This window comes from Castor canadensis, chromosome 1 (assembly GCF_047511655.1).
Source record: "Castor canadensis chromosome 1, mCasCan1.hap1v2, whole genome shotgun sequence".
NCBI classification, from domain to species: domain Eukaryota; kingdom Metazoa; phylum Chordata; class Mammalia; order Rodentia; family Castoridae; genus Castor; species Castor canadensis.
In genome coordinates, this window is record NC_133386.1 from 92,013,577 (window position 1) to 92,029,177 (window position 15,601).

Sequence of the window (15,601 nt, forward strand, 5' to 3'; positions counted from 1 at the left end):
CTGGGGTCATGGTGAATGCAGAGTACACTGGTGGTGGTGGTGTGTAGTTAGTACTTGTTCCATTAATGAGGCAGATTATTATAGTTAAATCCTGTTTCTCTATCCTGAAGTTTTTGGCAGATTTTTTTTTGTTATTAGTTACTCCAAACTATCTTGGACTGTCTTGGTATATTGTATGCTGAATCCATTGCTATAAAATGTGTCAAAAACTATTTTTGTCTACCAGAGAATGATGTCTACTTTCATGGTTGTTTAAAGACTTGCGATACAGAAACTGGGACTGAACTCTAAAGCATTTGGTCTAGATTTCCATCAGATACATTCAGTGTGGATCCACACACTGAACACACGTTCAATGTGTATCGATCCTAATCAGAGAGCAAAGGCTATTTACTTACATAAGCAAAAACTCTGTTTTCATAGACCTCTGTGTAGTTTAGGTCTTCCTGATTTTAGTAGTTTAACATGATACATCTTTTAGATTCTTCTACTTTTATCCTGTTTGTGCCACATTCAAATTGGATAGCTGGACATGGTGGTGCATACCTCAAGTTCCAGCTACTTGAGAGACTGGGGCAGGAGGATTGCTAGAGCCCAGGAGTTTGGGCAGCATAGAAAGAAACCACCTCAAAACAAAATGAAACAAAACAAAAACTAAATATTTTGGGTTTCTTGTAGGGAATGGATAATATCAAACTTTTAATATTAAGGTGAAAAATGTATCTTTTTCAGGGAATGTTTTGATCATGTACACTTAATGTGATTATCAATATAACTGGATTTAAGTCTGAAACAGGTGAGGAGGTAGAGGAAACACAGGCAGGTATGACATGGCCCCTGATAACAAATCAAGACTCATAAGACATTGGACTTCTCAGGTCTCCGTGAGAAACAACAGGCATGGAGACTCCCAATGATTCTGTAGGAAAATAATGGACACAGACTACATGACACATGGCAAACTTCCTCAACTAGAGGAACACGGCCTGAACCCTTCTGCAAATCCTAGCCATTGTCTGATACATGATCAGCAACCTGATAGGGCAAGAAGCACATAAACAAAACATGCAGATGCTTCTTTGGCCCAAGAAGGTAATCTGAATGGTGCCAGCCAATCAGGATAAGGATCTCTGTTTGAACTTTCTTCTGTACAACAATATTAGCCACTAGACAAAGACCAGCAGCAGCAACCCTCTCTTGGGACCCCACCCAGCTGTGGGAGCTCTGCTGTTTGTCCATGATTTTCATTCTTCAAAATTGTGAGACAAAGACCCCAGGCTCAGACAGAACAAATTAACATTTTTCTAAATTATTTTTAGTTTTTTTTTTCCTCTTTCATTTTGGGTTAGTTGGATATTTTTTCATTTTCCCTCTTTTGTTTACCTACTAGTTATAATTTTTTTGTAATTTGTTGGTTTGGTTTTTACTTTTTCCCCCCAATGGTATGGGGTTTGAACTCAGGGTTTCACATTTGTTAGGCAGGTGCTCTACCACTTGAGCCACTCTGCTAGCTTGGGTTTTTACTTTTTTGTTATTATTGTTTTTAGTGATTGCTTTAGGGATTTTAGCAACCCTTTTTTTTGGCCATACTGGGTACTGGAGCTTGAACTCAGGACCTCTACCAGTTGAGCCACTCTGCCAGCCCTAGGAACATTGTCTGATAGATACACAATGTGATCCACCCATATCAGTTACAATTTTTCTAATAGTTACATTTAAAATAGCTAAAAGGAGCAGGTGAAATTACTTTTAATATTAGTTTAAACCAATATTCTCCAAACTTATTATTTAAATCTGTAACAGTATAAAATATTAATAAGCAATTTTGTAATATTTTCCACACTATGTTATTGAAATCTGGTGTATATTTTATACTTATAACACATTTCATTTTGGACTAGTCACATTTCAAGCACTCAAGAGTTATATGACCCAGTGGCTACCATGATGGACAGTAGTTTTATAGAATGCACCTTTATCACAAGTAATATTATACAGTATGTGTAGTAGACAAAAATCTTTAATGTTTCTTCCTCCCAGCACTAGTGCTGTAACTGTCATATGTTTTACTTCTGTGTATCATAAACCTGACAATACATTATCCTTCGTTATCTTTAAAGAGATTTTAAAAATAATAATTACGGTATGTCTTTATGCTGGACATGGTGGCACAAGCCCATAAATCCAGGAGGCTGAGGCAGGAGGATCAAGAGCTCCAGATCAGCCTGCGCTACACAGTGAGACTGTCTCAAAAAAAAAAAAATCTTTATATGTGCCCACATAGTTACCATTTTCAAAATTGTTTTTTTTGTAGATTTAGAATTATTTCACCTGATGAACTCTTAATATTTGTTTTGCTGTTTGGTGATATGTTCTTTCAGTTTTCATTTGTCTGAAAACATTTTTAATTCCTCCTTGTAATAAACAGTATTTTTTCTGGATGTACAATTTTAGGTTGGTATTTTTTCTTTCAGTATTTTAATGGCTGGATGTCGTTTTCTAGCTTACATTGTTTCTGACAAGAAGTCGTCATCCTTATCAGTGTCCCAATTTATTAGTGCATGTTAATTGTAAAATGTGAGTGGTTTCATTGTGGTATTTCCATACATGCATATGATATACTTTGGTCACATCATTCACTCTACTCCTCTGTCTTATGCCCCTACCCCACGCCCTTCGTTTCTCTATATTTAACGTGTCTTATTCTCTGGTTGCTTTTAAGATTTTCTCCTTATCACTAATTTTAACCAATTTAATTATGTACTTACAGTTTTCATAAATTTTTTGTGCTTGGAATTTATTGAATTCATTGGTTTATAATTTTCATCATATATGAACAAACTTTGGCCAGTTTTCCTTTGAATATATTGTTTCTCTTCTTTCATTGGTTTATAATTTTCATTGGTTTATATTTATTGGTTTATAATTTTCATCATATATGAACAAACTTTGGCCAGTTTTCCTTTGAATATATTGTTTCTCTTCTTTCCTTTGAAAACTCCTATTTCATGTACATTAGTCCACTTTAAATTGTTCCACAACTCACAGATGCTCTGTTCAGCTTTGTTTCTGTTTCATTTGGCATAGGTTTTTATTGCTGTTTTCAAGCTTGGTGATCTTTTGTTTTCCAGAGATTAATCTGCGGTTAATCCTATCCAATGTAATTTTTATTGCAGATATTGCGGTTTTCATCCCTAGACATTTGTTTTGGGTGTACTCATCTCCACATCTCTCCTCAACACATCTACACTGTACTGTAATTTCTGGAATGTATGAAACATAGTTTAAGTTACTGTCTTAGGGTCCTGGTCAACCAATTCTCTTCTCTGTTCCACTCGTGGGTGTGTTTTAACTTACCCATTTCCCTTCGTTTAGAGTTGCACTCATTTTTCTGTTTTGAATGTCTGGTAATTTTTTAAATTAGATGCCAGATATTTTACTTCTAAAAATTCATTATTACTAGTGGTACTGGGGATTGAATTCAGGGTCTCAAACTTGCTAGGCTAGCGCTCTACCACTCGAGCCACGCCCCCAGCCCCAGATAGTTTAAATTTGACCCTGTTTAATCTTCTTGTACTTCTATAAATATTCCTGAGCTGTGTTCCGGCCTGTAGGTAAGTTGTGTAGAAACAGTCTGATTCTTTAAAGGTTTGCTTTCAGGTTTGTTAGTTTGGACCAGTGAAGGCTTTGGTCTTGGTTTAATTTTGCCTCACTAACACTCAGTCCTCTGTATCTATGGGTACATATCCATGAATTCAATCCTCTGTGGATCTAAATATTTTTTTTAATTACATTTATATTAAACAGATTTTTTGTCATTATTCCCTAAATAATACAGTATAACTATATCACATTTGCATTGAATTAGGTAATCTATGGATGATTAAAAATAACAGGAGAATGTACATAGATCACATGTAATTCTATGGCATTTTATGTAAAGCAGTTGCGCAACCAAGATTTGGGATCCTTGCCGATATCCAAAGCGGAGAGGACAGGGTCTCTTGTTAGCTGGGGATGACAGGGTTCTAACGGAAGCCTACAAGTTCACAGGTGACAGCTGTAGTTTCCTACACATACCCCCAAACCAACCAACCGGTCTTACCACACAGCATGTCACAGATCATCTCATCTCCTCTCGCAGATGAAGAGAAACCGCTGCTCTGCACCACAAAGCCACTTAGCGCCGCCCTCCCCACCCGGACACCTGTCCCCTTCACTGGGACCCCCGGAGGGAGAGGGGCTGATAGAGCGAGCTACGGCAGAGCAATCCCGGCGGAACCTGAGAATTTTGACACAGGGTAAGTAAGGTCTTGGCTTGACAACGAGGCAAGGAAGACTCAAGGGTGGTGCTTCCAGACAACAATGGGAGCCCAATGACAAAAGCACCGAGATTCCTGCGCGGGCTGCAGGGCTGAGCCGCGAAACGTCTTTTCTCGCCACGCCCTCCCTAAGGCCCGCAGTGAGGGCGCTGGGGACCCAGCCGCGGGGTGGCGTGGGGGTGAAGGACCCACCACGCACTTGATGTGGTGAGCGGCTGTTCCCGCCCCGATGTTCATCTCCGCCCGGGAGTGGCCACCCTCCTGGCAGAAATTGGGCCTGCTTAAACTGGGAAGAGCAGGAAAGACAGCCGATTCGCGTCCAGGAAGCAGCTGCTCCGCTCCATTCAGCACCCTACCACGGGCTACAGACGTGGGGTCAGGCTCCCGAACGCAGGAGGCGGGGAGGCGCCGACGCAAGGAACCAATCACCACAGACGCTCCCACGTGATTAACCTTGACCAATAGGAAGCCGCGGCGATAGCGGCGGAGTAATTCAAACGTGTTTACGAAGGGAGATTGAGGTTCCATCTTTTCTTCTCTTCCGCTCGGCTTCCTGGAGGCGAGTATTGGCTCGCGGGCGCATCGAGGAGCGGCGGCGGCCGGTATGTGGGCTCTTTAGCAGCGAAGACCGGAGAGGGGTGGGGGCGAAGCGGGGCAGCACAGAGCTGCGTAGCCGACAGGGCGCGTCTACATGACCTGGCGGGGGAGGGAAGGTTCGCGGCTTCTGCGATCTAGAGGGTGGGGTGATGCCGCAGTAAGAAGCGCGTGTGGACCTCGCTGGAAAGAAGGCGCGGCGGGCACTGGCGCAGAAGATTTGTCTCCTAGGACAGACCCTCCTCTGCTGGCTTAAAATTGGGACAGGCGGTGGTGTCCTGACATTGGACTTTCAAACCTGATTTAAGGGGTGGGTGATAACTTGCTGCCTACTTTATCGCCCCTTTTTATTGTCAAGTTCCAGAACAGGGTGACAGTGCAGTCAGTGATCCCGAGTGAATCTGTTGATGTTTGAGAATCACAAAGATGAGATGGACAGGAAGAAAGATTGTAGACACTTCGTTTACCTAACACCACCCACCATTATGCAGATGAGCAAGTGCTCAGTACTGTAGTTAAAGAGTTATGTAGTAGAATGACTGAGGCAGTCGTTCATTGATTCTGCCAAATCCACACAAGGACAAAGCTGCTGAATCTCAAGCATCAGTAAACATTCTGCTTTGAAAGTATTCATTGTGAAGCTTTACGCACATAAAGCAGTCCAGGCAAACACTATATATTTTTTAAATGATAAAATTTGCAGATGGCCCACAGGACATAATTCTGGAAAAAAGTGAAAGGAAGTTTAAAATGAGGGAGAAATTTTTGTGTTGTGCAGTGACTTCAGGATTGCAACTTTACAGAGGCTATTGGGAAGAAAAGGTAATTTTACCTATTGAAACCTTCCCGGACAAATTACAAAGCCAAGTAGATCCATTATGTTAGTCCACGTAGCTCCACTAAGACTTTTTAAGAAATAGTTGTATTTAGATATGTTCCCCAAACTAATGCTTTATCTTCTGGGTTCCAGAAAACTAGTTGCAACTTAGAAATGGAGGCTGAGGAGTTAAGTGGCAGAGAATTGACAATCGATTCCATAATGAGCAAAGTGAGAGATATTAAAAATAAATTTAAAAATGAAGATCTTACTGATGAGCTAAGCTTGAATAAAGTCTCTGCTGATACTACAGGTAAGCTTTTTCTTTTTTCCTTTTATAATTCATTGAGATGCTGGGTATTGAACTCACGACCTCACACATGCTAAGCAAGTGCTGTACTACTGAGCTATATCTCTAGCCTCTTCTTTTTAAAAAAGCAAAAACAAAAAAAGCAATAACTTAAAGTGTCCTGTAAGGTATAAGGAAGTAGATGTTAACCACTGTGTTAAAATAATGTACATTTCTCAGTCATTGATGCTTATCTACCAGAGTGCACTTTATATTTGAACCTGTTTGTCTGGAAATACTCCACAATTGTCTGCTTGTTTTAAAAAGATGAAACATCATCTGGACTTGGTGGCTCACATCTGTAATCTCAGCACTTAGGATGCTGAGGCAGGAGGATCGCTAGTTCTCTTTATTCAGCTGGGGCTGTACAGCAAGGTGAAGGCCAGCATGGGCCACATAGTGAAACCCTGTCTCAAAAAACAAAGAAAGAGAGAGAGGTAGGAAGGGAAAGGGCCGGGGAAGGGGGGTGGAGAAAGAGAGAGGGAAGAGGGTGGGGAAAGAAAGAAATGCTCTTTCTTATTAGTGTGCTTACAGGTACTTTTCTTAATACTTTCATTATTGTTAGCTATTTCCGCTGATATGCCTGCCATCAGTATATACGCCTTCTTTTCCATTCCTTTTTTTACTCTGAATGAGGACATGTTATCAATCTTAGTATTACATATAAATTTAGCATCAAACACTGAATTTTTGATTTGAAGAATTTGTCTCTTTCTCCCCTGGCCCTTTTTTTTCTATCCTTTCTTACCCTCTGTTCCAGTTATAGTGGCTTTCCTGATGTCTCTTCTGTATCCTAGAGCAGCTCATGTCCCAATGCCTTTGCTGTTGACCTATGCCTTTATTTGTTTTGTTTTTAGCAGTACTGGGGTTTGAACTCTACATCTTGAGTAACTCCACAAGCCCTTTTTTGTGATGGGTTTTTTTTCAAGATAGGGTCTCACAAAGTGTTTGCCCTGGCTGGCTTCAAACTGCAATCTTCCTGATCTCTGACTCCTGACTAGCTAAGATTACAGGTGGGAGCTACTGGTGCTTGGCTTGAAGGGTTATTCTTGATGTTTCTACAGGTTGGGATTCCCACAGAGAGAAAACTGACAGCTGCAAAAAGTTCTATAAATTCTGAAGGTCTAGATCAGGCTAGCTGTGTGTTGGTGAGACCAGGAAATTATCAGGGCCTTTTAGAGAAATGTAGGTAACTTGGAGGAAGAAGAAAATAATTATCAGCTTCTAATCTTTTGTAAAGCTGGTTTTCTGTGGTTGTTTTGTAAGTAAATTTGAGGTATGCTGAAAGAATGTTGACTGGGTAAGGTTGTAAAGAAAGTTAGGACCAGAGCAAGAAGTTTTTGAGTTTTTAATGAAATAAATGATAGATGGAGGATTTTCTAGTATGAATTGTAAGGAACTTATGTACATTGATACTGATATTATAAATGTTTATAACTTGAAGGAAAAAAATGCAGTTTGGCATTGTTTTATGTTTATCTCTGTTGTGATATATTTTGTTTTCCTTATTCAGATAACTCAGGAACTGTTAACCAAATTATGATGATGGCGAACAACCCAGAGGACTGGTTGAATTTCTTGCTTAAGTTAGAGAAAAATAGTGTCCCCCTGAATGATGCTCTTTTAAATAAATTAATTGGTCGTTACAGTCAAGCAATCGAAGCACTTCCTCCAGATAAATATGGCCAAAATGAGAGTTTTGCTCGAATTCAAGTGAGATTTGCTGAATTAAAAGCGTAAGTATTAGCATTTTAACTTCGCTTGACTATGTTATATAATATGTAACTATATCGTAAAAAGGGAAAACAAAAGCATATCAAATTAATACTTTTTGGCCAAATACTTTTGCCTTTAGTGTACATTAGTTTACATTACAAGGGACTAGTGTAAACTGTTTTCTATGTACATATTTCAAAAAGAGCTACAAATTTTAGACTCTGCCTAAAAAAGATTTTTTTAAAAATAACTTATTTTATACACAGGAAAAATCAAATTCCATGTCTTTTGGAAAATAAGTGAAGCATTACCAAATTTAGGTAGCTGTGTCTTTTTTTGAAAAGAAACAAAAAATATGGACTGACTCTGAGTTTTTATTACAGTATTCAAGAGCCTGATGATGCACGTGACTACTTTCAAATGGCCAGAGCAAACTGCAAAAAGTTTGCTTTTGTGCATATATCTTTTGCACAATTTGAACTGTCTCAAGGTAATCTAAAGGTGTCAAATGCACATTTTAAGTAAAAGAGCATCCTAAACTAACACGTCCTAATATCAAATCATATTTGAAGTGGAAATTTAAGGCAAAAATTATTAAAATTGATCAGATGAGAAAATGGGAGGTGCTACTTAAGCATAAAAACAATATTCATTATAGTAGCTCTTTTAATTAATGAACATCAGCATGAACATTGTGTTTGTGCTGTAAGAGTCAGGATACATCTAAAGAGTTGCTTCTTCACTGAGTATTGTAAAATGAAAGACACATAAGTTTTAGAATTTAAACTATTGTTTCATAGCAGTGAAATATACATCTTTGGAATACATAAAGTGAGTTAGCTATAAAAAAGAAATTTTAAGCCACTGCAATGTGGCAGTAACCTTAAGGTCAAAATTATGATTATTTTGAACAGAATTGATAGGCTCTCGGGAAATAGGCAAATTCCTGAAATCTTCTGCTCAGTCTGGTGTGTGTGTGTGTGTGTGTGTGTGTGTGTGTGTGTTTTGTAGAGGTGGAGGGTATTCCATGGTTTTTATTAGATTTTCAAAGGGAGTCTTAAAATACCAAACTCTCAAATTACTAGTTCTTATCTAAGTTGTTCATTTGCTGTCTAAAAATTCTTTATTATGTGAACTTTTGCTGCTGTTCTCAATAAATGTGTGGATTTAACCACTATCAAATATGTTCGTGTTCTTTAAAATTTATAAACCTTGTAAACTGACAGAAACTAGAAATAGAAGTCATCTTTTAATCGTCTTTTTTTATCCTGAGTGCCAGTGCGTGGCATTATAGCTCATGGGTCCTGTAATTGTTGATAACACTCCATATTTGCATGATGTGTACATTTAAAATTTATAAATCAAGTACAAAGGATAAATTTTGCATTTGAAAGAAAATTTGTTTGGTAATCTGTAGTCAGAAAGATAATCATTGTTCAGTCATTTTGTATTTAAGGAATGGAATAGCTAAGTCTGACAGCTAAAGTTTATCACTTTTTTTTTTTTTTATAAACACAAATCCTTTTAGCCAAAGGTGTCAACCTTGCCTTGATGACTAAATGTTTCTGTGAATGATATTTCTTATAGTGTGTTCTAAGAGACTGTTGCTCTTAGGACTACTTTAATATCTAGAATTGCCTGTTTCTAACTGCTGTAATTGGATTTTGCTTTTTCTTTTGTATTGCTCTGTTAAACTTCTGTTGCTTGTGAAAATGAACAATTTATAAATGAATACAAAATGGTAAATTGCATATTACACAATGAAACTCTTTGAATATGTAGTGTTATCAGAAGAGAGTTGATTATATGCATGAGAAATGAGACATTGCTTATTTGCCTATGAAATCTTATGCATAAGTCTTGGGACAATTATCTTTGCTTAAGTGTTCTAAATTTTTTCTTAGGCTCTGATGAAATAAATACGTATTTGGAGATTGGGTTGAAGAGTGCTTTATAAAATGACAATTATCCTTTTTTGCTTTCTTAGGTAATTTTAAAAAAAGTAAGCAACTTCTTCATAAAGCTGTAGAAAGTGGAGCAGTACCGTTAGAAATGCTGGAAATTGCCATATGTAATTTAAACCTCCAAAAGAAGCAGCTGCTTTCAGAGGAGGAAAAGAAGGGTTTATCAGGTAACTATTAATGTGTGCTAATATTTTTCCATGGTAGATAGTACTGCAAAAAGATTCAGAATAATTTTTTGTAGGAATAATATCATTTACATAGAATACTCAAAATCTGTTTAGTTGCAAATGGAAATGAGATAAGACTATTAGAAGTAAAAAGATCTTACCTTGTTGATATTTATCTTTTGTGCCTAATCAAAATTTCATTGGTAACATTAAAAACAACTCAATCAAAGCAAGAGAATGGCTTTGTGCTTATAGAAATAGAGTGTGCTGTTTATCCCAGGGAGACAATTACATAAAGAGAATTGAAGAGGTAATTAGAATTGTCTGATAACATCTTCATTCTTCTTACAGGAGGGCAATTATTTATTATAAATTGATTTTTAAAATTTTCTTTTGTGTAAGATTACTTTTTCTTTTTGATGGAAGTGGAGTTTGAACTCAGGGCTTTGCACTTGCAAAGCATGCGCTCTTATGGCTTGAGCCACACCTCTAGCCCTGTAAGATTACTTTTTGTGTACTTTTTATGTCCTTACAAATTTAACCACAGTTTTGAAATTTTTACAGCATCTACAATGTTTACTGCTCAAGAATCATTCTCCAGTTCAGTTGGACATTTACAAAATAAGGACATGGGTTGTGATTCCAGAGGACAGTCTACCAAAGCCAGGTTTTTGTATGGGTAAGAAAACTCATCATTTATGTAAGTATATCTACATAAGAGTTTTTTTGTAAGTGTAATCATGTTTAGCAGTAAATGGAAATACACATAAATATTATTCTTTGAAAAATTGGGTACTTTCTTTTTGTTTAGAGAGAACATACCACCACAAGATGGCGAAATAAGTCATCGAAATCCCCTGAAACAAACTAACAAAACTAAACGGGTGAGTTACTTTCAGTCTGTTTTGATGAAGGTGGTGGTAGTGAAGTCTTTGCATTTTCCAGTTGATTACTCACTCAGTCTTTCAAATCATTTCAGTCGTGCCCATTTGGAAGAGTCCCAGTTAACCTGCTAAATAGCCCAGATTATCATGTGAAGACAGATGGTTCAGCTGTGCCAACTTTTACAAAAAGGTATGGTTGAGTTTTAATTTTTAAGTTTGTGTATATTTAAAGATTGATGGCAGAATGGTTTTAAACTCTTTTTCACTGAGTAACAGTAATTATGATTAAAGTTTTTGGTATTTTTATTCTTTTTGTTCCAGACTGACCTGGAACTCACTATCTTCCTGCCTCCAATTCCCAAAGGTTGGGATTATAGGTGTACACTACCATACCAGGCTGAAGTTACTGAGTTCCTAAATGCTCTCAGGAACAAAAAAATGAATAAAGAAAGTGACTTTTCAGGTTTTTCACTCATTAAAAATATTTATTAAAAAATTAGGAACATGTTAGAGCGAAGCTTAAAAGGCTGTGAACATCCTTGGAGTTAAAACTCCTGATGTTTGGGTATTTCTTCCTATGGGTCACTTGTTGGATAAGATTCTCTTCCTAGTGCATTTGAGAGTCTCCATAGCAGGGTGGAAGGTAAGTGGGAAGAATAGCTATCAGTGGGAAAAAAGGATGAATTCAATCATTTACTTTAGAGTTACGGACTTTAAGAAATGGGAGAGGGATTGGGGTGTACCTCTGATAGAGTGTGTACTTAACATGTTCAAGGTCCTGGGTTCAATCCCCAGCACCAAAAACAGCAACAGATGAGTTAATTAGCTGCTGGGGAAGGTGGTGCATGCCTCCACAACCCCAGGTAATAGGGAGGGTGAGCCCTTTGAATCTAGCTAGTTAGGGCCAGCCTGGGCCACATAGCAAGACTCCATGTCTTTAAAAAGAGAAAAAGCAAAGCTAGGTAGTGAAACATTGTTCCTCACATACAATATATTTCCCCTCAATTTGGGTGCTTATTCCCTTATAAGAAATAAGAATATGCCAGGCTTGGTGTCTCATGCCTGTAATCCCAGTACTTGGGAGTCTGAGGTAGGATGATCGTGAGTTTGAGGCCAGCCTGGGCTACATAGTGAGACCCTATATTAAAAAGCCAAAAAAAGAAAAAAATGAAATGGGGTATATAGTTCAGCTAAAGAAGAGAGTTTTTCTTATTTGTTCTTAATTCTAATTATGGGTATATCAATCATTTCATAAATACACCTGAGAACCACAGCTTATTTTTAATTTGTAACTTCAAAAATTAGTCCTGTTATATTTAAAACTTGAATAAAGACTAATATTAAAGGGGCATTTTGTTTAGGTTCAGTTTCATAATCTTACTGCCATCATTTCATCTTGTTCCTCCATTTCGAATACCTAGTTGAAGCATGAAAGAGACTCTCCCACTACTGCAACACAAAAACAAACTCAAAACCCATCCAGGTTGGTGGCCCATGAGTGTGATACCAGCACTGAGGAGACTGAGGCGGGATGATTCCAGACCATCCTGGGTTGTGGTGAAACCCAGTCTCAAAAATAAAACAAACAAACAAAACCTCCCGACATTCTCTCCCTTCAAAAACCATATTCTTGGTAAAATGTTTTGACAGAGTTTATGCTAGATACTGAGGAGGTACACAAAAGAGGTCATTCCCTGGTGGTTAACCTCTTTTTTTAAAAAATAATATTTTTTAATTGTTATGCTGGGTGGTGTAGTTAGCCTTAATCTCTTTGCAATCTGAACTGAACTACTGGAGTTTCACTTTCATGCTTTTTCTTTCCTGTATTCTTTTTTTTGGCAGTACTAGATTTTGAACTCAGGGCTTTGCACTCGCAAAGCAGGTGTTTGGCTTGAGCTTCAGCCCTTTGTCCCATTCCTTTTTGCTCTGGTTATTTTGGACATAGGGTTTCCCTTTTTGTCCAGGCTGACCTGGACTGCCATCTTCCTATTTTAAGCTTCCCACCATTGCTTGGATAGTAGATGAGTGCCACCACACCCAGATTTTTTTCCCCTGTTGAGTTAGGGGGTGGGGATGTGTGTTTCACAAACTTTACTGCCTGGGCTGGCCTTGAGCCACAGTCTTTCCAATCTCAGCCTTCCAAGTAGCTAGGAATATAAGTGTGAGCCACTGTTAACAGGCAGAATTGTGTCATTTTAAAGATATATATATATTTTATATATATTCATGTGTGTGTGTGTGTATATATATATATATAGTCAAGTTTAAAAATGAAAAAAGTCAACTTTAAAATTAAATAATACATTGAAAAGATTTAATTTCTTACTAAATATTAAAATCATTTTGTTTCATGAGGAATAGACACATATCTGGATCAGAATGCCGAGATTTGATTGTACCTGGATCTAAACCAAGTGGAAATGATTCCTCTGAGTTGAGAGGTGTAAAGGTATTTTTAGTTTTCAATCTTTATATGAAGTAAGGGTTCCTGAGCTAGCATGTGTGAACTTCCTTTGCGGAAAGGGTCCGAAGTTAATGTATCCCCTACAGTGTGGGTGGACCCACAAGGGCTATGTATCACCCATGGGAAGTGGTACAGAAGTGCTATGTTGTGTTTCCCAAAGCTTAAGGTGATAGATCAAGTATCAACTACCTCTTAGGTGAGCCATGAAGTAGCATTTATTAGGTTTGTACTTAACTGGATTGGTTAACCTAGGGGCACTGTTATGCCCAGATTTTATTTCCTGGATTTGTCTGATCATATTATGCCTTAAGCATTTTAGACAAAAGTGAGAGCATGCTGGGGCAAAGGTTAGGGCATAGTAATCAGACCTGACTTCCTGGTACGGCAGAGAGACTTTGTGTGAACTTCAAAGACAGAAAGTAATTTTCATTCCAGGTACACTATTTTTTAGGGAGGCCTACTGGTATTGATATACTTGACTTAAACCCCTGGCATAGTGATGTCATAATCATTTATGTTATAATCTTGGTGATGTTATAATCTTGGATGTTATAATCTTGGTGATGCGTCTCTTTTTCTTGACCTATGTTTTAAAATACTAAATTTTTCTATTCTGGCTATCATAGAAAGTAATGCTTAATGTGTCAAAAAGTTTACTCTGAATTTAAAGTAACTATTATCTTAGGGTTATACACATTTTAATTTTTGTTAATGTTAATATTTTTGTAGTAAAATACAATCAGGACTGGGAGATGTACTCAGTGGTAGAGTGCCTGGCTACTGTGTGCAAGACCCTGGCTTTGATTCCTTGCACTGCTAGAAAACAAAACAAAACAAAAAGTTCAATCAGAGAAACAAAATACTTTAAATTTCCTTTCTCATGAGCCTTATTCTATCTTGGGTGATTCATTGAAAGCAAATTGACCAAATTGATGGTTGTGACCTTCCTCTTGCTCTAATCAATAAGTGAGGCAGTGAATATTAGCTGTGTTTGTGAGTCTACTTGTAAATGTAATAGTTTTGCTAGCAGACTTTTCACATAGGTTCGACTTTAGTATATTGAACAATAAGACAAATTGACATTACTACTGTGTATGGTACTATTTGAATTTTTAAAATGTTTTTCATGTAGTCTGTTCAAAATATCCATGCCAAGGAATCTCTGATGTCAGATGAAAAGAGTTCTGAACTTATTACTGACTCAATAACCCTGAAGAATAAAACTGAATCAAGTCTTCTAACTAAATTAGGAGGTAAGAGTGACAAAATCAGTAGACTTTAATTCTTTAAGAAAGCCATGTTATAATTTGAGAGACATTAATTACCTAAGAATTTTGATATGAAACTGTGTCTATCTTCTTTGATGTTATATTGTAGTTCAGGTATGTAGAGTGCAAGAAAAATATTGAATCCTGTAGCAGAAGCAGTTTGTTTGCCTAAAAGTTGTATAAAAGGAAGAGAGGAGGGAAAATATAATGGAACTAAGTTGTTTTTCTCAGTTGGCATGACATAGTTTCTGTGAAAGGAGACAAAAGCTGTTTCTGCACGATAGCCCTCCCTCTCATCTTTTCATCAAACATTTTGCTTTTCATTACATGGACACCGTGATAAATGTTCCAAGGCCCCAAAACATTTGGGACAGGGTGCAAGGAAGTTGCAATTCAATTATGGGAGGTGTGTTTAAATATAAACGTATATAAATGTAAAGCTGTGTAAAATGTAGAGATTGTTATGAGAGCTGTATAAATGATGTATGAAAATGCAGAAGAGGGAAGATTTTAATATGTATCCTGCTGAAGCGAGCACCAGGAGAAGGGAGAGTTTGAAAGAACTAATTTGGTTTAGGGAAGGTAAGGAAATACTTTGTGGAGGAGCAGACACTGGAAGCACCAGTAGGATTTAAATGGGAGAATCACGGTAATAGAGTATCTCAGATGGAGGGAATAACTTAGAAAAAAGAATAGAACGTTTTACAAGCAAGAGACTGTAGCTGTACTAAAAACTGTAACAGGTATTATCGAAGTAAGAAATAAGATGAGGTAAAGTTTGAATGGCAGCCTTAAATTTTGGTTTTTTTAGACAACAGGGTATCATTGAAGATTTTTAAACAGGTTCATTGATGGGATCATCACTGTCCAGAAAGAGGCTGTTAGATTGGATGTGAATTAATTTTTCCTTTTAATAGGGCTGAGGAGGAACTTTGTGAACAAAGTGAGGGATACCCTAGTTTTCCTGGTCCTTCCTGATTTTAGTCCATGAAGTCCAGTGTCTCAAGAAAGCCTCAGTCCCAGGCAAACAGCCGCAGTTTGTCACCCTAGAATAGT

The 15,601-nt window shown here is 37.5% G+C and overlaps 1 protein-coding gene across 10 annotated transcripts in view; it reads left to right on the forward strand.

The window, feature by feature from the left end:
* Positions 1-3,964: 3,964 nt before the first annotated feature.
* Ttk (TTK protein kinase) overlaps positions 3,965-15,601 on the forward strand; it is a 36,159-nt gene continuing 24,522 nt past the window's right edge. For 2 of the 10 annotated variants that reach the window (XR_012449855.1, XM_074079669.1), the window contains exons 1-11: positions 3,972-4,053; positions 4,145-4,924; positions 5,887-6,046; positions 7,596-7,818; positions 8,182-8,288; positions 9,786-9,929; positions 10,494-10,608; positions 10,741-10,813; positions 10,909-11,003; positions 13,169-13,262; positions 14,410-14,530. Coding sequence is in view for 9 of the 10 variants with exons in the window: in XM_074079669.1 (XP_073935770.1) it covers positions 5,908-6,046; positions 7,596-7,818; positions 8,182-8,288; positions 9,786-9,929; positions 10,494-10,608; positions 10,741-10,813; positions 10,909-11,003; positions 13,169-13,262; positions 14,410-14,530 (1,111 nt within the window). In the remaining variant the exon portion in view is untranslated. Of the gene's footprint in view, positions 4,054-4,138; positions 4,925-5,015; positions 5,227-5,886; positions 6,047-7,531; positions 7,819-8,181; positions 8,289-9,785; positions 9,930-10,493; positions 10,609-10,740; positions 10,814-10,908; positions 11,004-13,168; positions 13,263-14,409; positions 14,531-15,601 lie in introns of those variants that run through there. The other 8 variants (XM_074079716.1, XM_020181932.2, XM_074079701.1 and 5 more) reach the window with 8 other exon arrangements.